The sequence below is a fragment of the Myiozetetes cayanensis genome, unplaced genomic scaffold (genome assembly GCF_022539395.1).
Source record: "Myiozetetes cayanensis isolate MyiCay16 unplaced genomic scaffold, myiCay2020 scf1, whole genome shotgun sequence".
NCBI lineage: Eukaryota > Metazoa > Chordata > Aves > Passeriformes > Tyrannidae > Myiozetetes > Myiozetetes cayanensis.
This window is the reverse complement of record NW_026086604.1, coordinates 121,609,356-121,630,130: the sequence shown is the minus strand read 5'-3', so window position 1 is coordinate 121,630,130 and position 20,775 is coordinate 121,609,356. Positions and strand designations below refer to the sequence as shown.

General features: G+C 38.5%; 1 protein-coding gene across 3 annotated transcripts; it reads right to left on the bottom strand.

Annotated features, from left to right (window-relative positions):
• Positions 1–1,494: 1,494 nt before the first annotated feature.
• Positions 1,495–16,783, bottom strand: AGR3 (anterior gradient 3, protein disulphide isomerase family member). 3 transcript variants are annotated; one of them, XM_050317841.1, is made up of 10 exons: positions 16,715–16,783; positions 15,822–15,981; positions 10,429–10,554; positions 8,209–8,341; positions 6,067–6,130; positions 4,728–4,780; positions 4,008–4,084; positions 3,693–3,756; positions 2,606–2,689; positions 1,495–1,832 (listed from the first exon to the last, which is right to left on the bottom strand). In XM_050317841.1, exons 4-10 carry the CDS (start codon positions 8,312–8,314, stop codon positions 1,783–1,785), a joined length of 498 nt encoding a protein of 165 aa, XP_050173798.1. In that variant the 5' UTR covers positions 8,315–8,341; positions 10,429–10,554; positions 15,822–15,981; positions 16,715–16,783; the 3' UTR covers positions 1,495–1,782. The 3 variants fall into 3 exon arrangements, with proteins under 3 accessions (XP_050173798.1, XP_050173815.1, XP_050173807.1); XM_050317858.1 differs by lacking the exons at positions 15,822–15,981; positions 16,715–16,783 and adding an exon at positions 15,677–15,738; XM_050317850.1 differs by lacking the exons at positions 15,822–15,981; positions 16,715–16,783 and adding an exon at positions 11,995–12,013.
• Positions 16,784–20,775: the final 3,992 nt, after the last annotated feature.

Genomic DNA, 20,775 nt, shown 5'->3' with positions numbered 1-20,775 from the left:
GGAGAGTTGTTGGGGGAGCCCTGTTTTTTGGGGAGTTTTTTGATTGTCTAGAGCTTAATGATGTCGATGACAGGGTTGAGTGTTTATTGGTGAGAATCAACGGGAAGGCCAGCAAGGCAGGTGCGTGTCCAGAGAAGGGCAACAAAGCTGGTGAAGGATCTGGAGCATGAGTGTCATGAGGAGTAGCTGGGGGTACTGGGGTTGTTTAGCCTGGAGAAAAGGAGGCTGAGTGGCTGTCATGGCTACCCTGTGTCATCTCTGGCAGCTAGCTCACATCCCTTTCTCCTGAACATCGCTGGCATGCCTGAAAGAGCAATGCCTGCAGACTGGGAAATGTTTCCAAATCTGGAATAGATAAAGAGAAAAATGAGTAGAGCTAAATCAAAGGAATGTGATTTCCAGTTTAATTTTACTTCTAGCATTTTCCCTACAGGTTAAAAAAGTCATTTGACTGATTATTAAGATATTGTTATTATTAATGACTAATACAATAATTCTTTTCTCTTCATGTACAGGTAATTTATCACCACTCTGTTGGAATGTATACTTATATCCAAATTTTAAGTAATTCTGAAGACATAGATAGGTGCAATATAACTAATTCATGACAAATAACCAGTAGGTATTATAAATCAGCACGGCTGTGCTGAAGAGGTCCTTCCTTCATCTTTTATGTGTGCATTCAGGCAGCACCACAGGAAATGGCAGGTAGAGCAAATGACACTGGTGTTTTGCATGTAACACAACATACATGGTCCTACTGCAGGTGAATTGATATCTATTTTGCTATAACAAAAAACTACATTGCTGGGATAATAAACTACTTCAGCTTTTTACTCAAACAGGTGTCCACCCTTGCATACAGTGATCCCAGGGAAATTTTGCAAAGGCTTTTTATGTACAGATTCTCTCAATAAGCTGCCACCTTCACAGTGGAATGCTACAGAAAGAGGGAATGATCTGGGATGAGATTTCCATGACTCAAATGCACTGTTTAGATGAAAAGAGCTAGGACAAGCCTCCTCATTTTTCCCATACCAGACTTCACACTCATCACTTATCCTCACTTAGGAGTGGGGTTCTGGGACTATCTCCTTCCATCTCTCTTGCTTCACTGTATCTTTATCATAGCAAAACCTGTAGTTGCTCTTTGATGGTTATCACCTCACTGAGACCACATGCTCAATCTGGAATGTCTGTCCTGTTTTCAGCTATCAGAACAATAGTTGAAGGATTATACAGGGGAAAGCTAAACCCAGATAACTGTTTTTTTACGGTATAAGCTATTCCAAAATCTATCAGAAGAACTTTCTTGTCTGATTTGACACCAAAGTTTATTTTCTTTTAATGAGAAATAAGTGTATAAAGCAGAGGTACACCAACAACTAACAAGCTTCTTGCAATAAAAATTAAGATGGGGAGCCAACATGCAGCTATTCACTTATGTAGTAAATTGCAAGTAGAGATCCAAAAGGTTGTTTATAATTCCTGGTCAGAAGTCATAACTGACTTAATAGAGTCAGAGTTAGATTGATAAAGTACAGCTCAAAGTTTCGGTACCTTAAGCCATCACTCTCAGTTATTCAGATAACTAGTTTCAAAGTGTTTAGTATATTTCTCCTCTTGTTTTGCAAATGGTTATGATAGTCCTTCTGTATTTGTTCTCCAAATTGTTCTTAAGAAATCTGATATACCAAACTGCTTGGTTAGATTTCAAAATTCTAGTAGAGACAGAGGTGCATCTTCACCTCGTAGAGGTTTTGGTAATTTCACTGTTGCTGGTTACAGTTCAGTCTGAATGAGGCGTAGTGCTTTCTTCATGTTCTCTATTACTGAAAGAAAATTAAATAAGAACTGTAAAAATGTATTAAAAGTGCATTCGTACAATTAAAAATTCCTACTTTGATTTAGTAAACTGTTCGTATTGAAATTAATTTATGGTCACACATTATATTTTAGAGCTTTCTATTGTGAAAATTCTGGCATTGTTACTAAAGCAGAAGGTAAAAAGTTTAATGAATCAGAATGTTTAACTTAAAGAGATTTGACAAGGCTCCTTTCAACTCCCTCCTTTCTCAACAGCAAGCCTGGTAATCAGATGTGATGTGCATATTTGTGGTGAGATATTGCACTGGAGTCAGATAGATGGTATAGAGTAAGAACTGGCTGAACCTGAAAAATCACATTCCTTTCTGAAATATGTGTGTTAGGTGGTACCGAGGTAAGCACCAGCATTTCTTTACTGATTCCCTCCCACCACTGGCTATTTATATTGTGCAGTTGGATACTTTTGAGTGTCCAGGTATGACTTGCATAAGTATAACTTTCACTGTTCTTCAGCAAACTGCTCAGATCTTGATCCTGAAAGTTCTCACCCATGATCTTTCAATTTTTCTTACCTGAGTAGTCCCAATAAATTCAATGGGACAATAGGTGTGATTGTTCTGCTTGAACAGGTTAGACCATTATAATTTATTGCAGGTGCTCACGCACAGTATTTATTCTTTACTTTGAGATCCTACTGGATTCTCACACACAAATGACTGGGATGGGGTATCAGGCTGCTTACAATGTGAAACGCAAACACAGCAAAGGGGGCACTTACAGAATGGTATGTCTTGTGGTTCATACGTGTAGAGCCGGTTGGAGTACCTTCCTGTGATATCAGCTCGTACTGTGAGAGATGGGTCTGGAAAAGTAATCATATTAACCACTGCCTTCCATTCCCACAACAGCTGTGGGTGATGGTGTGGCACTGCTTTGTCAGCCCTGCTTCTGATTTCATCAACGAGGCAATTAGGAGGCCGTTACGCTCTGTTCCAGACAACTGCTCTTTACTAGGAGAAATCCTGAACAAAAGCTTATGTTCATTTTTGTATTATGCAGCTATTTTTAAGCGCTAGGTTACACATGCATTTCATCCATAATTGAAGGAAAATATCCTGTTTTACAGGTTCTGGGTTTACATCAGGAGAGGCTAATTTTACTGGATGCATACACAGTGAGGGTTATGCATCCCTAATACAATATTAGCACGACCTGCCTAGAGACTTCAGAATGAAAATCTCATGATTTGTAACGTTCCCAGCATGGAAACAGGTTGTTGTGGACATATCTTTTTCCAGTTTCCCTTCCAAGCTTTTTCGGTAATTAACTGACTCCTGTAACTGCACTGCTCTCTGTCTGAGTGTGGTCTTCATCTCACTGAACTTTGGCTGCCACCAAAGAGCTGGTCACTCTAGGCTCCCTGTACAATCAGTGAAAATGAACAGGCACTCTGGGGCATAATTAATTTGATCCATTCCAGAAGCCTGCTTTACAATGGGATAAATCATTCCTTAGAGGCCACTAACTATTGATTTACTCTGTGGTAATATCCACACTTTAGACATCTACATTCAGTCGGATATTTGACTTTTTCAGTAAACTTTGTCTTGTAACAGCACTAGCAAGAAGCACTAAGAGCAAAAGCCCAGATGTTAATAGATTTTTAAACATCTTGTCCCCAGGTCAAAATTAGGTACCCTTCGGAACACATCTCTGATTTAAGGAAGTTTACAAGGGTCAAAGTATGCAACAGAGGCAGTGAGCTGTTTACTTTTTGCAAAATGAATCATTCTGGTGTCCCCAAAGGAGGACACTGGCATAATTCAGATATCACAGCCTTGAAGATACATAAATATCGTACATACCTACAAACATGATTCGAGGCACGTATTGTCCATCAGGCGACAGGTTTTTATCTGTGGTTTCATGCTGGTAGAAAAATTAAAGCTGTTTATTAAAATATTTCTGTAAATTTTGGTAAGTAGTACCACCTGTGAATAACCTCGTACCAGAGGACAAAACTGGATAGGTATTACTTGTGTGTGAATAAACATGCACAAGTGCCTCTACTTATATAAATAAAATGCCAGACATATTAGCTAAAATGACATGAAAAAGCAAGACAGAGAAAACACAGACCATGAAAAGACACCAGTCAAATCGCCCCAAACCCTTCATACCATGAGATTCAGCATAACAAAATTATTTTGGGCCATTTCCTGTATTTCTTCATTTTCTGCAAAAGCTTTCTTCAGTGCTAGAAAAAACAGAATAAACGTTGAAGTCCATCTCAAACTCTGCCTTTCGGTCTGCATTTGGGCACCATATTGGCCAGAGACTGGCCACATTGTTCCTGTCTCTGCTGATTCACATTCCTGAGGAGACACTTAAAGTCTCTATCATTGCTTTTGGGGGTTTTTTGACCCATGGCAGTACAACCTCCCGGCTGTGAAAATGGAAGCTCTCTTCTGTTATTTATGAAGCCTGTCGTCTCAATGGATGCCATGTCTTGGCTTGACAAAAGTGCATTATTCTCAGAAAATTCTTGTTAGATCAATTTCAGCAGCCCCATCCTCGCCTCCTTCTTTAGTTACCAGTTCAGGAGACCCAAACAATATTAAATCTGTTCAATGAGTCAGTAGCAAATCTCTGCCTCTTAATTTAAACTGATGAGTGCTGCATTTGGGATAGCAGTACAGCAGCGCTGAGTATTTTTCATGTTCTTTATTGGGTAGTGGAGTTTTTGTAAATAACGGTAATAAATTCTTTGAGTTTCAGATAGATTTTCATTTGCCTGTTTCTTTAAATAATTTTCACTAAGTACAAGGTAAATATATAGGTAGGCTCAGTTTCTTATAAAAATATTCACAACATTTTAACACACAAAAAATCAAAATTACCTTGGCAGTATTGACAGTCTTCCAAATGATGAATTACCATCAGTGGCTTGTTACTTTATTAATAATAATAAAAGATGTAGTTAGATGATTTGACAAGTATGCAAATGGGTGATTTTACTAGCAGACTGAAAAAGGCAAGTTGTGTTTAATCTTATGTTATCCCACAGTAAAACCATACAGACATTCTGTAAAATATTACAGACATTTTTGAGCAAGGGAAAGGAGCATAAACACTTCATAAAAGAGAAATAGAGAAATAGGGCTTCTATATCTAAATAGGTTGTCTGTAGTAAAAGATTCCAGAAGAAAGAAATAACAGCTCCTTCATCATTTCATTCCCAGGTAGTAAATAATCAAACTCAAGAGCTATTTAATGTTGCTTACTTATGAAGTTCTCCATGATTAAGAAAATTAAAATACTCTGTATGAACAGGAATAAAATAATTTTTATAAGATTTGGTTTATCATCAAATACTCCCCATGAAAAGTTTCATGTGCTCTAAGCTTTCTTTCTTGAATAGTAAACAGATATTATTTTTTCTGTAAATATTTTAGTAAAGTATCAAAATTTTATATTTGGGATGTCAAAACAAAAAATTTCTCTGCATTTTCTCCTGTATTTTTTTAAAACTATATTTACTGTTCAGCATTTCACAATTACTAATCCTTGGTCTGCTATCACTGTCAAGAGTTGTTTGTTTGTAGCCATTTTCACCTAGGGTACATGGTATCAATTGTCTTTTATTTTAAAAATAATTTGCCTTCAATTTAACAATAGCTTATGCTACGCTAATTGTGATCTAAAATGAACTGTAAAAGATATTTAAATAAGCATTGTTATGAATTCTCAAATTTATTTTCAGCTGAGTTCCAGAGAAGATTCAGATTGGAACTGCGGTTTCTACCAAGACAGTGAGAAACTGTGAGTATATCATGGACATATTCCAACTAATAAAGTGCTGTGGAAAACATCAGAGGCAGCATATCTCCATGCAAGAACAAATGCAACTGATGTCAAGGAAGTAATCAAAGGTACATGATATTGAAACACAACAGATGTAATTGAAAAAATTATGGTATATCTATTTATCATTGCTAATTCAAATGACAACACTGCTCTTTTGACAAAGAAATGACAACATTACATTGTCAGCCTGTAAAGTTACTTCAGAGTCATAAGATTCCTACAAGGGCTTTTATTTATAGACACAGTCTGTTTTATTTAGCTGGGTGGTCTGCAGATCAGCTGTCATGGTGTTTCTTTGTTCTGCTTCATTATAGTTTATTCCAGCATGTCTGAGTAACAACTTTGTCTTCATACTACTTTTTAATCTCTTACCTTTTTTTTGCTTGATAAAGCCCTTCTTCGTAAGTTTGTACCCAGGTAATTTCATCTCCCCACCCTAGAAGTATGACAAGAGGATTAAATTCCTTTTTTTTTTTTTTTTAAATATTTATCAACACTTGTAGACAGATAAGATTTCGGGTTTTTAGTCAAAGATTCTCTAACATTATGAATATACTAATTCTACATCTCCTGATAGGTACACTGAAAGATTAAAAAACTCTAGCCAAACAACCAACCTCCCCAAAAATCTCTGCTGGTTGTGCATCCAGCTCAAGTCCTTTGACAGACTAGCTGGCTAACTTTCTGAAAGCTCAGAGGTACCTAAATGAGATCCCAAATCCTTTTTATCTTTATGTTGTCTGCTCCATATTTCATGTAGACCCTGGGACTTAAAGACAAGTTGATACATAAAAGAGAGAAAAATAAAATATGACAGCTCAAATGAGATCAGCTTTAATGTGAATGTCATTAGAACAGTCTTGGGTTATAAATCTAGCTCCAAAGTAATGAACTTCAGTCCCTGGAGTTGCAAGTATGTAATTTAATTAAGTAATTTCATAAAAGAATGACTGTTAAATAAAAATCTCCACCGAAACCAAATTCCAGTGAATCATCAGCTTCATAGCTCATCTGTACCACAGATCTCAAAAAGCAAACTGTCCAGTTGGTTTCACGCCTTCAGCTCCCAACCCCTGTGTAGCAGATCCCTGCATCCTAGGCAGTGTGGCTCCATTCATGACAGCCCTCATGGGAACTGTAGAACAATTTCTGGATTTGCACCACAGTGGAGCTCTGTTTCTTCTGCACTGTCTGGACAGTGCTGGGACCAGCTCAGATTTGCTGTTAAATTTCTCACAGGACAATTGCTTGTGATGTTGGTGGATCACCTCTTCCTTCAGTAGACAGATCTTTCTGGCTGATGGGATTCTGGCATGCTGACTGATGCCTTCCCAACCCCAGCTGCAGTCAGCTGCTGCTGAAGGCATCTACACAGAGGAGTAGGAGTCATTTTGGAGCAGGTTTAAGTGTTCCCCTTTGATCCGTGAAAATTACTTGTAAAGTGTGCAAGGCATCCTGAAGGGCCTGAAATCACAATTAGAAGAGTGACACCTGCTTTCTGTCACTGCTTTTTTATTTTCAAAACCGCCAGAATGTAAGAGGTTTTGCTGTCTTCCGGTGCATTTGTGCTTAGTGGGAAAATAAATCCTGATCTACATACTGGGTTGATTATAAACTTTCTCCCAGGATACTGCTTACGAAAAGTGATTTGAAATTTCTCTTTGGGTAGTCCAGGTGTTACGTGATTTTGTCAAGTGGTCTTGGAGCAATCAGGCTCAGATGGAATCTCTGTGACATGTGCAACTTTACCAGAACAAGGAAACCTCAGAGGTGAGCCATGGGATCTGGAGGCTTGCACAGCTTGCAGAAGAGGTCAGGAAGGGAGATGGAGATATTTTGTGCTTAATAGTTCCAAAAGGAGATGGAAGATGGAGAAGGGGAAAAGAGCTTCCTGAGCTTTTTTTCTGCTTGTATTTCTAAGGATTGATCAGACATAAATAACTTAAAACAGGGTCTTTATTTAACATCCAGGTTGAAAATTATGCACCACGAGGAAGTGAATTACTCACAGTCATGCTTTGCAGTGGATATCTGATGAAAATCAAAAGGAAAAAAAAGTCACATGGAAAACCACACCAAATGGTTCAAATGGGTTTGTGTACAAAAATGGGTCTGTAGAAAAATCGTGCCACAGCAGCTGAAGTTGTGAAACTGTTTCAGCAGTTGGTAAGTTGCCATAATAAAATATCTCTCAAATAGTATATGAAAGAATATTTTTTCACTGATAGTCCTATAAGTACATCCTGATCTGAGAGACTCAGTTTGAGTTATTTGCTTCTACTGTGTCAGTGTGAGTTACATAAATTATGCAGCTTATATGAGGCCCTCAGTCATATCATTAAGAATAAAATGATGGAGTGAAATGACATGAAATAAGAACATGCATTACTCAGAGTATCACTTAACACTAGAGAAACACACCTCAGTAAGTATGAATGTACATTTAAAAGAAAAACATTTGCTGGCCTATATGGTGAGGTAAGGAGGTAACTACATACAGTAAATATACAGTACCTCTTGACAGTGTCTGAGGTGCTCGTTTTTCCTTTTTAATTGCCATTGCAAGGTTGGAAGTGACTGCAATTAGCAGGAGGGACAAGGCCAATGTTGAATGGAGCATTATTTCCCTTTCAATGCAGCAAGGAAACTGGAAAACAAAGCAACAACTTTAGTCACGTGGATTTGTCATCTGGCACAGTGTAAATCAATGTGTTAGTGGCATTCTAACAATCTATACTTAGAGAAAGCTTTGGTTATTTCTAGAAATACCAGCTTTTGTGAGAAAAATGCAAAATTAAAGACAATGCTATAGGTTTCTTAGTTTCAGTGAAACATAACAGCATGGGGGTTTTTTATATATTAGGGTGTTTTTTTCTGACAAAAGATGTCTCATGATATCCTCCTTAATAAAATAGGAAAATTGGCAAATATTTTTCTCCAAGTATGATACATTTTAAATTGCCAAATCCATCAAAAATGTTGAAATTGCCATAATATTTTAAGTCTTCACTCTGTGAACCAGGATGTTAAGGACTGTGAGATAAATATCAAAGAAATTTTCAGCAGTTTCTCACAATGAAAACTTGAAAAATTTCCCTATTCTTCACAGCTTTTTTTACACTGAATTTCAGCTGAAGTCCTTCTGAATAGAACAATTCCTCTGTGCTCCTGGCTGCTTTAGTATTCTCTTCCTGACAAAGATCATTATAAGAAATTTAGTAACGTCTGTCCTTGATAAAAGTCAGAGAACAGAAGCAAGCGTTGAGGAAAAAGCATTAAAATCTAAATGTTTTTTTAATTGATAGGTCTTTCTGTCCAGTACAAACATATTTAGGCATGAAAACTCTGATATTCAGGTGGATATCTGATGGTTTCAGCTGAGTTAAAAATGTAATGCGTATAGCCCAGAATATCATCCAGTCTTGTTAGTTCTCACTGGAGGAATGGTATCCAGCATAGAATTATGACCCAGAGCACTGGCAGAAGGAAAAGCTTCATGCTTTTTAGGACTCAGAAGCAGGAAAAGTGACACTTTAATGAATATCTTAACATCACAGAATCACTGTGAGCAGTTAAATTTCTTGTGAACAAATTAAAACTCCATTTCCAATAACTGGCAATCTGAATCCAAGAAAAGTGTTGTGGAGAAAAATTTGTATAATAAAATATGCAAAAATTTAGGAAAAAAAGATCATCGTGTTGTAAGAATCTCATATTTCTGAAAAATTTCCCTAGGTTGCTAAAATATGTAGTATATTTATCATAATATTTTTCTCTTCAGTCGTGTTCTGAAATGATTCCCTCTACCTGCACATGGCATCACAACTGTAGAGTTGTTCTTTGTTTTACTTACTCCACTAGACTCATTCATGTTGGCTACTCTTGACTGAGTTTTACAAAGGAGTCTCCTTTGGAGCTTATTTATTATGCACAGTAATTTGATGATTGGAGATTATTGATGTTTAACAAGAAAATGAGACATTTTCCAGTGTTTCCTAAGGACAGACTGTAATTTTTATTTAAGTCGGGGGATGAGGATTTTTGAATAAATCCTCAACAAAAATTTCATTCATGGTTTCCCCATATTTGTGCAAATGACTAACTTCAGTCAGCTAAAGCAGATCACTACACCATACTTCCATAGTCTTGAAAAATGAGTGTTTGTAGCAACTCTATCTGAAAATCAGCAACTACCTTTAGTATCAGTTTACCAATCAGATGTTAACAATCAAATTTAGCATTTCTATTAACATGGTAAGATTATATTTAAGCATGAATAGATATGGCATTGAAATCACATCAGATAATGTCTTTCTAAAGCAGACATGGAATGTGCAATTCGGATCTTTCTTTCATTAGGTATTCATAAGAAAACCAAGGTGTAAATCTCCTCAAATCACAGGTATATTTATCTGAAGCTTTGATTATCATTCTATTGAAAATCAACAGGGGTTTGGAAGTATAATTTATGGAGTTGCATCTGGAGGCAGTTTAAATTTAATAATCTGAATTTTTGATACTGCATGATACAACATTAGTTAATTGATTTGGAGAAAAAAATGACAGAAAATGCCATATAGATTTCCTTCAACTCTCTGCCAGAACAAACATTTGCTAGCTAATCTCCATGCATCTACCATGCAGTCTTTTCGAATAACTAAGTTTTTAAGGTATTTGTGAACCAAACCTCACTGCTGTATTAAGGAGAGTTAAGAATGAGAAATACTTGCTCACCAGCAGCGATCAATTCTCCTGATCGAAGGTCCTCTTCCTGGAACTGGTTAGTTAAAAATCAGTGTGATAGAAGCACAGAACACCTGAGCTGTCCAGGTCTCTGTGTGGCAACAACAGTGCATTCACCTGGGAAAAAATGAGAGGAACCTTTGAGCTGAAAACCAAATTAATGTGTTTCCACCCTCCCCCTTTCTTTTCTGCCATCCTTCCAACTTTCATCCTTGTGAGTTCCCATGCTTATACACTGAATCCTTGCATTGCTCTTCATCTTGCTTGTATCAGGTATCTTGTTATGAGGACTGGAAATAAATAGTGGCTTATGTGTGTCTGCTACTTCCCCCCTCAAACAGTTCGAGTCTGGCTTATATCCAGTGTAAAAAGAAACTGCCAATGAAAGCTGGAACTGTAGGTGCTTTTGTTCCCAGAGAATGGCAGGGTTCACTGGTGCTTGAAGACAGGTATGAACCTACTAGGAAGACACAAGGGTTACTTTGTGTAGAGAAGTGTAATTAACAAATAAAACAAACCTATTTTTTTTGAGACAGAATAAATAATAATTATTTATTTACCATGTATTTTTTTATATGGACTGTATGGTTACACTTATAGTTAGAAATATAGAAATTTTGCAAAATAACTGAAGTCTATTGTTTCTTATCCCTGACATATTGTGTTATTCATCCCTGAGGTATTATGTTTTTCATGGCACAGGTTTCTTACTTTGAGAAGCCAAGGGGTAGATATTCAGTCAGCCTAAAATTAGTGCTGAGCTACCTGTGAGTGCCCTTTGGCAGGACGATGTTCAGCAATTTGTCTCTATATTTGAAGGTCAGAATTTCAGCCTTTGTCAGTCTTGCCACAGATAGATTGGCAGCCCTGGTGAAAAAACCTTGTTAAGGTTTAATGCTGAAAGGAAATGACTGTAATAATTTATAAATCCAAGCTGGATGCCTTCAGTAAACCTGTTTAGCCACTGCTTGTTAAGTGGGATCTTATTAGCTCCCTGTCCTTAATTTCTTCTTCATATGTTCAGCATCAATACATGCCCAGAGCGTGAAGCCAGAGCTCCATCCCAGCCAAAACTGTGCTGCCTGGCACTCAAAAGGCTGACCTGTGCAGCAGCACCTACCAGCCAAATATTGAATCTCTGAAATGTAGAGCACGTTTCTGTACTCCTTCATTTAACTAGCAGCTTTTGCTCACTGAACTTGGCCAACTTAGTCTCCAGGGGAATGTGGGTGGAAGGTGTTTGCATTTTTCTTCTCTGCTCTAAAAGATTAATTTTGGAGGTACAAGTAATTATGGGTTAACTGTGTGTATACATTTCTATCCAGATCAAAATTAGGAAATGTAACAATTAGCTAAATACAGGGCAGAGCAAAACAGCATTAAAGTATGTGAAGAGGACAGACTTTTAGAAAGAGAAAGATGTTGCAGAATAACTGACATTTGAAATCACAGGCTACTGTTTTCGTGTGAGTCATGCAGCAGCAGATTTAGGTACATAGCCATACACTGGACAGCCCATTTATGAAAAGTGGAACTGACTTTAAAATTTTAATTTACATAGTGCTGCACAAATGACATTGCTGATGAAGTTCTTACTCTGTCCAACTCTGCCTCAGCTCACGTGTGAGCAAGGGATAAGATCACAGCTCCTGTGACAGGTGTAACTCAGAGTCATTCCTGCAACCTCTGTTGATAACTCTGCAAAGGCTTTTACACATGATCAATGTGTCTCTGCAAATCAATACAAAGTTAATTAGGAGATTACACAGGGAGATTGTAGCGTGGCCTGAAGAGGGGAGATGCACCACCACAAATGCCCAAATAAATTTTACACTAAACAGCAGGAGAAACCTTCACAGACACATACTTTCATGGATGAGAGGTATTCTGGCTCCTAACGCAGGTATTTAGTGTGGAGTGTGTCTGGACCTCAGGGTACATTCAAGCAGCATATGATACCAGAGCAGAGAACTACAGGCTAAGAGTGCTGAGCATTAGCTTTCACTGCCAAAAAGGAATAAGTGGAAAAAACCTAAAAATGTCTATTGGACTCAGGTTTTGATGGACAGCCAAAAATCATTACTAGAAAATTTCTGGATCATTTCAACAAAGTCATTTAGAGATATCTAGATATGACATGCTGCTTTGTTTCTGAGTGTGTCTTTTGAAATAGCCACAATTGTGGAAATAGGGCTTCTGGTATTACTGATTTGCAACAGATGTACTTTCCCCCAGCCCCCTTTCCTAAAAGGAAAGCTCCAGGTACTGCTCAAGTGAACAAACTACTTCAGTGTTACCTGTGCCCCAGCAGGTTGCTTACACTGGAGCACTGTGCTTTTTTAGTTTTGTATTCCAGTAAAGACTTTGTTATGGAACACAAGCATAATAATATAAGTGGAAAACCATTTATTGAGTTAGTTTTTACAGTGGTTTATACTGGCTGCAAACTGTATTCTCCACTTCCCAGGCCAGTGTCCAGGCTTTCACTTCTAAGTCTACAACTTGTTCCAGTATTGTCACCTCCAACCCCCTCCAGAGGTTACTCTGCATTTTTTTGGAAACTGACCCCTCTGTCTTTAAAGTGCCCTGTGGCACAGCACCTGGAAAACTTGGTTACATGCTAAATTGGCACCTTACTTCAGCTGCTCTGCAGCTCTGTGCCTCTGTGAGTCACTACTGTCTACTGGCTTCCACTTCCCAACAAGATTATTTTCCTGCCCTCTAGGCTTCTCAGATTTCCCAGAACTTTTTATAGACACAAAGCTTTGAAGACTGCAAGTGGAAAAATGTAATTTATTATTTTCCATAAATTTTGCTGAGATTTATGGAATAAATGTATTCTGGTAAATAAAAGGAAACCAATGCTAGATGTTGGTTCCTCCCTTCAGTCCAAAAGTACAAACTGTTCTGGACTGTTTATTTAATGCTGTGTGAGCCCTGGAAGGCAGAGCTTGCCCTTCTACCAGTGGATCTTCCTCTTACAGTGTGGTTCTAGTCGTGCTGGGGAAGCCTTGGAATCCATTCTGGCCTCCAAAGTTGTTGGTGCACCCCAAGGCACACACACTGACAGCCCAGAGAAGGGGTACAGTGCACTCCATGCCCATAGCTGGGGAGATCCCAGCTGCTGAAAAGGGATGTGAAGGCTCGCCACTTTTCACAGTCCTTAATTAGAAAAAGGGAGAGTTCTATTTCTTGCACGCTGTAAGTCTGGAGAGGAGTGGTAAGCCTGTTGCATGCTCAAGGCTCTCAGTTCTCTCCCTGCCGGCAGACTCTGCCTACACACAGGGTTGTGTTTGACATAAGGTCATATGGCAGTGGAGGGATGGGGGCAGCCGGAATGACTCTTTCCCCAAGGCTTCGTTGGATCTTGGTTGGCATGAGGACCTGCAGAAGGTCCCTGTCCTCCTCTGTTCCAGCTTCCTCTTGCTGCATCTTGGGTAGCTGTGGTTGCTGATGTTCCCCACCATCGTGGGCATAGAAGGGAAGAGAGCAGGGGCAGCAGTGTGGGGCCCAGGCAGCTCCAGTCTGAGCGTGGTGCATGAACATCGATGGCTTTGCATCAAGTCTCCTCTCATACAGGGAACTAACAAGCACATACATGTCAGGGAACCACATGCAGCAGGTTGTGGCTGAGCCTTTCTGGTCAAGGGCATGTTGTCTCTATTTTCAATCTTTCAATCTTTCTCTCTTTTCAATCACTGCTTCAGCTGTGAACAAACACCTTCCTCAAAGTGTATGTTATCTTACAGAGCTGAAAGCTTATGTAGAAATTGCCTTTTAGACCACCTGAATAGACTATGATTTCTTTATTCCAATAAATTATGAAGTCTTACTGAAATTGTGGGTTGAGAAAATAATATCTAGAATTTAGTTTGCCCTCAAAGCCATAATTTTTTAATTTATTATTTTTTTTTAAACGTTTGCAATGTGTTGTGGAGGCTTATTTCCAAAAGCTGTTAGAATGGCTCAGTAACTCTTTGAGGAACCCAAAGAGTTTGATATCTGACTTGATTATATTTGAGTTTCTGGATGATGTGTTGAGGTGTTTGGATTCAATAAGTGGCATACCGAAGCATCAATATCTAAAGAAAATGAAATGCAAGTACCACTGTAGTTGGAGGACTTGGGTGGGATTTCTGTAGTGCAAATACAATATTTTAGTATTTATAGGTATGCAGCTCTTTACTGACATGGCCAATAAGACAAAAATTCGATTGTTACCAATGCCTCTAGTTGGCAGTGTTGCATTACTAATAGCAAAAGGACAACTCTGTTTCAGCTTTGCTGGATTCCAGTTATAAGTTCATAATACAGATCATTTAAACATAAAAGCGATTGCATATAAAAATTCACAAAGTTGTGAAAAACAGTTAAAAATTAATTTTGAAAAATCAAAATGCTTTTTTTTTTGGTTTTGTTTTTTTTTTTAATTTATGTGCACATAAAGTAATTTGAGAGGTGACAGTGGTAGAAACCCAGACCAGATTTTAAGGAAGAGAGCCAGGAAATTCAGCATGTGTTTTGGAAGGGATTGAGAGCTCAGAAATATTCAATGAAACTTTCTGACTGCCACAAGAAATGAAAAGCGGCTGCATTTCCCTGCAGTCAGAGTGTCCCAATAAAGACTTCACAAGCAAGAATGCTCTCCAGAAACACATTGGACTACTTTGCTGCAGCTGTGAGAGTGAGTCAACCAGGCCTCTGTTGAAAGAGATCCTGTTGCTGCAATGTTTTTGTGATGTTTTCCTGCAGTGACATCACTGTATCTGCTGTAAAATGTACTGCCATCTGAAAATCAAAAGACATTGTGTGCTGTAAAGTGAGTGTTTACAGTATCTTTTAGTGTTTCAGCTTTCTGCACAGGTATTCCTTTAACTTTTACTATAATGAGGGGTTTATCCTAGGGCTTGCTTCCGTGAAGGACTGACGCAAGAGGGCATGAGAGCAACTCAGTATCTCTCAGCTTTTGTCTCCCTTTTTATTCTCTGTTCTTCAGCCAAACCTTGATCCTGTAAATTTTTGAGTCCTTGGTCCCATTCCAGAACAGCACTTGATACATATTTAACTTTAGGCACATTAGCAACCCCATTGATGTCCATAGGACCACTCATATGCTTAAAGTTAAAACATGTTCTCAAGTGTCTACAGTGGATCAGAGAATATGGGACTGAGGTCTCTGGCAAATCTCCAGGCAGGCTTCTCCTAAAGAAGACAGACAAGCCTCTCTTCTGATGCAGACCTGTCCTGGTGCAGCCGTGTTTATCCCCAGCAGCCAATTGCTAGAAAGGGTCTCTAGCAGATCATTCCTCACTGACTGAGCAGACCATGCTGCTTTACCAACAGAAAGGTTTCAGTGTTGGCCATCACAATGCAGAACTGCTCACCTGAGCAGCTCTTAGAGCTGCAACATGAAGTCCCTGCACCAACCCCTTTGGTGACGTTCACCCATTACCCCAGGTCGGAGCTCATGCAGGGCAGTTGATCTGTGGAGCTGTCATCCCTTCATCTGCAAACCATAGTCACACTGAGCACTTTTCTTTCGGTCTGAAAAAGATAAGTGACAAGAGACTTCCATATTCCTAAAATGGCATGCTCCTTTCACATGTATTATTCTCCGGAATATATAAGAATATTTAGTATATTCAGAAAAATTGAATCAGATTTTTTAAAAAACAAACCAAACAAAACCTTTATGGCTTGTTATGGCTTCCTGTTATTACAGTTCACATCTGAGAAGCAAAATGAATTTATCATTGCCTGATTGAAAACAATTTCACTTTGAGTGGCAGAGATGGATATGGGGAACATGTAAAAATACATAGACTATTTTGAAATGTTGACGGATATCCCAGGTCTAGCTTTTTTTTATCTCCATGGCCGTTAAAACCTGTTAATTATCACAGTCTGGCTTCCACTGAGTAACAGTTTGCTTTTAGTGTTGGAATATATTTTTAGCCTGGCCAAGCATAACCTTTTGCTATTTTGTTGTTACATTTATAGCCCACATAATTGATGCAGAAAAAATTTTGCTTCAGATTAGCTTCTAGCTACAGTATTTTCTTGTTGTTGCTTTTTTAAAGCCAAGGATTAATAGGAGACAGACAGAAACATAAGACTGAGTCATCAAGTGCTGTCCTCCACTGGAGGCAGCCACATCATAATATCCTGCTTATATACGCATTAAAATTACTTAGGAATTTTGTCATTCTTCTTTCTCAAGCCTGCCTTTGAAACTCACTTCTTTGGAGAAACACTGATTTAATTAGCCTGAACTTACACTTGGCAACTTCTGATCAAGTGTTCTTTTGCCAGCATTACCCCAAATGCTGTTTCTCTCTCTGTCTCTTGTATTTCTTCAGGGAAATCACATCTCAGCTTGATCTTCTTTCTTCTAGATGGAAAAAGAAAGGATTTTGAGTTTCTTCATTCATCACATCTATTTGCCCTTTTCTGCATCTGTTCTAGCAGGAGTTCAGAGTTCTTGAACAGAGACATACCACTATGTTCCAGATATGGTCCTATATGGGTCTGTGCAACTATTGTCTCTCTGAAAATGTTGTCTTACACCTCCTCCTGTCCCATTTGCCTCTCTTACAGGTTCTTTTTAATATACTAACTACTAATGGCCAATCTATAATATGATCTGACCATGATTACACCCACATATTTTTTCTTCCAGGATTTTTTCCAATTGACAGGGCTCAAACTTTGAGAATAAATATCTCCCAGTAGTCTCCGTAAAGCGAATGTTTTATATGAGTGCCTTTTCCATCTTTAACAATCTTTATAAGATGTGGATGAGCTGGCCTTGAGGCCACTGAGGAAAACTGAAACATCTTGCATTTTCCTCTCCATGCCTAGCCTAAAGCAGTTAGTCTCCCTAAAGCCACTACTTTAGGCAATGGAGATGAGCAGAGACGACTGCAAACATATGGATTAAGTCTACTCTAAATCACCATCTGGAGAAGCCAGATGGGACCTGGATGGGAGGCACCAGATAAAGACACCCTAGGAGACTGGCTCCTATCAGCTGATGTTAGTCTTTTTAGATATCTTTCCAGTCACGTCTCTGGAAGCTCGCATTATATCTGGGTTCTTCTTTAGCAAGTACATCAAAATAGATTAAAAAAAAAAAAAAATTCTTAACAGATTTCAAGCCCAAAGATCTATGTATTTGAAACACTAAATTCTGTGTTACTGATACTGAAGCTAACCTTAATGAGTCTGTTATATGCCCTAGCCATCACCATACACCTGTTTAACTGATATCCTGCTGACAAGCATTTTCAAGGCCTGCATAATAGCTTCCAGCTGTGGCACATTCTGTAAACGTTTTTTCAGCATAAAGGATGTTCTTTTATTTGAATTAGTAAGGAGTCTCAGTAGACAGGCATAACGTGACAGTTCTTGGTTATTTATGATGGTGATGTTGTACAAAAGATGTTAGAAATTCCAGTGACTTTATCTTTTCCCCTTTCTTGAATAAGAAATAGGTTATTTTTACATATACATGTAAAGTGTTGCAACTGGTATTTGGCTGAGAGATTTGGGTGCAGTGGTTCAGGAAGCGTGGTTTGTGGGGTACTGCTCAGCTTCTGCCATGTCGCATTTCCAAGATGAAAAGGAAATTATTGAGCTTTCTCTCCCAGCTTACACCACTGCACATGGTAGACAGGTCAGAAAGAGACCAACATATTCAAGTTGTGAAATGGTAGTCACAGTTCTTTATGTGGCTAGAGGGGATATACTCTGCTAGGCTGAGCTAGACTTGTTCTCAGTTGCCCTCTTGGAAGATCCTACATTTCTCATAAGACAGGTCCTGAGAAAACTGGCCTCTTCTGTACAGTGAGTCTTGGACTGTCTGACTGTAGAATCCTCCATAGTCTGCAAGGACTGTTGCCTAAACAGAAAAAAATATGTTTGGGAAAAACATGTGATCCCCAAATATATGGGTAAACATAGATCACTGGAAAGCAAGTAGGTCTTGTATTTATCTTCTTTACCCAGATTTTGGGGCTATTTTCAGTACTTTCATTTCAACAAAAAAGAGTAAAACCTTGGTCTCACTACAAGAAAAAAGCAACTTTCTCCTTTATGCCGTACTGTCACCTTCAGCAGTCTTTTCTAAGCCCATCTTTTACCAGCATATACTTTTATCCAAAAAGTTTCCTAATGTTTTTTAAAAAAGTTTTAAAATTCCTTTTCCCTTATGATTTTCTTAAGTGATGGAAAATCCTTATTTTAACCACTGTTATTCAGAATAATATACAAGAATAGTTCTAATCTTGACCCTGACCCTCTGTAAAATGGCAAAACTGGTTTTTATTGGTTGTGTGGTGTTTTTTTTTTTTTGTTTTGGTTTTTTTGTTTGTTTTGTTTTTTGTTTGTTTGGTTTTTTTTTAGAAAAAGTTTACAGGGTGGACCACTGGAAGAACATGGAGGCACAATTTTACTTTTCAACTGAGAAATGTTTTCATAGTTTGTCATTTGAGAGGTGCATACAAATCACACAGTGCTTTGTAATGTTCCTTAGGGCTTTAAGACAGAAGAAAAATTACCTAGTTTTCACAGTATTTGTAAGATTGCAGTGGTGAGACTGGAATGAAAAGGAGTGTATGCCAATGGCTGAGTTAATTTGCTGATGTTGCAAGAAACATAAATTCAAAAAATTAATAAAAATGGAAAGAAAATATTTAATTACAATATTTAATTTTGTCAGGAAAATCCAGCACAAATGACACAGCAAAGATCAGTGGAAACATCTGTTGTTTGTCATAAGAGCATGAACTAGGCTGAAGGCTGAGCTGGGTCCACAGTGTAGCGTTACTGCAGAGGTAACTGGCACAGCTCATCATCAGTGGGAACTGGACTGTGTAGGAGAATGCCAGTGGCTTACAAATACTTTCTTCTTCTCTTGCATGTTGATTTAATTCTAACTTAGCTTGCCAGTAGCCATAAATTGCATGGCAGTGCTATATAGATGCCATGGCACAACTGACCATGCTTTTGTCTTCTAGCTGAGGTGGGAGCTGTGGGAATATCCCCTCTGATAAATGCAGATACATGCACTAGGTTAGATGGCTTCTGATGCAGAAGTCTAAACCAGTAGGTAGAGATCTCTAAATTTTGTATTTACACTGATCATAAGACACTTTCATGAAAGTTGACCAACTCAGATAAGGAAGTCTGTACTGGGGACATCTGTAGTAAAGCTGTGTGGAGGGAAATCTACCCCATATGTTTGAACTGTGGATGGCAGAGCAAGAGCACAGTGGAGGAGCCTCTGAAGAAACCAACTACCAGAATGAACCCATCCTCAGGGACAGAAAGCTGACCCTGGGCTCTTACTGAAGGGAGGTTTCTAGGACTGACAATATCCACCAAATTAAAAAGGAAGCAAAGGCACAAGTCACAACAGCAACAGCAAAATTCAGCTATTGCTTATACTACACAACACATTTCAGAGGGACCACATCAGCTACAGTGCTGAGATGGCATTTGGGTAACAGGATGATGCTGTAAAACCTAGCAATTTCTTGCCTGTTTATTTTCCTCTCATCTTTATAAAAGTCTCCTTCTTGGCTGTCAGGTCATGCTATTTTGACTTTTTCCAAAGCATGCTTTTTAAAATGGAGAAATAAAGGATTTCTTCAACTATTTAAAGAGAAGTGTGTTTCCTGTTTCCTAGCTGAATCCAAACTTGTTAGTTGTGTTTAAATACAGAAACATTCAAGTTGGAAATGGCCTTGGGAGGTCTTCAGTCCAATAGCACCGAATTCAGACCACATTGTTCAGGGCTTTGTCCAGTCGGGTCTTGAAAACCTTCCAACAAAGAGATTCCATTACTTGTGTGGGTAACCTAATTAAATGTTTAATTATCTTCAGAGATCTTTGGTTTTATGTGTCTTTGAATCCAGTTAGGACCTTCCCTGCTCCAGTCTACATTTTTTCCCCCAGTGAAAAGCTTGTCTCCTTTTAACCCCTGAGTAAACACTGTCAGGCTTCTGTTAGGTCCTCCCTGAAACATCTCTTCCCCAGGCTCATCAAGCCCAAATCCTCTAGGTTTTCCTTACAGGTCAGTTGCTCCAGCTCTTAACTCTTGGCAGCATCTTGCTACACACCCCGGTCAAAGTCTGCCTTCATCCTTCTTGTATTTGTTGTTACAAAACTGGATAGAGGTTTACATGTGCTGTCTAATAAATGCCATGAAAAGGGGAATAATCAGTAGCAGGACTCTTATTAATTCAGTCCAGGATGCTGTTGGCTTTTTTTTCCTGCCAAGGCACACTGTTGGCTCATGTTGGGCATATTGTCAAGCAAGACCCCAGTCCTTTTCAG

What these genes read in the sequence shown, in the direction of transcription:
- AGR3 (XM_050317841.1), bottom strand. Translation starts at nt 8,314, where the DNA reads ATGCTCCATTCAACATTGGCCTTGTCCCTCCTGCTAATTGCAGTCACT. An exon ending in CTTTATCAAGCAAAAAAAAG is followed by an intron (nt 4,781 to 6,066) that starts GTAAGAGATTAA and finishes TTATTAATAAAG; the next exon opens with TAACAAGCCACTGATGGTAA. An exon ending in GCCTCGAATCATGTTTGTAG is followed by an intron (nt 2,690 to 3,692) that starts GTATGTACGATA and finishes TTACTTTTCCAG; the next exon opens with ACCCATCTCTCACAGTACGA.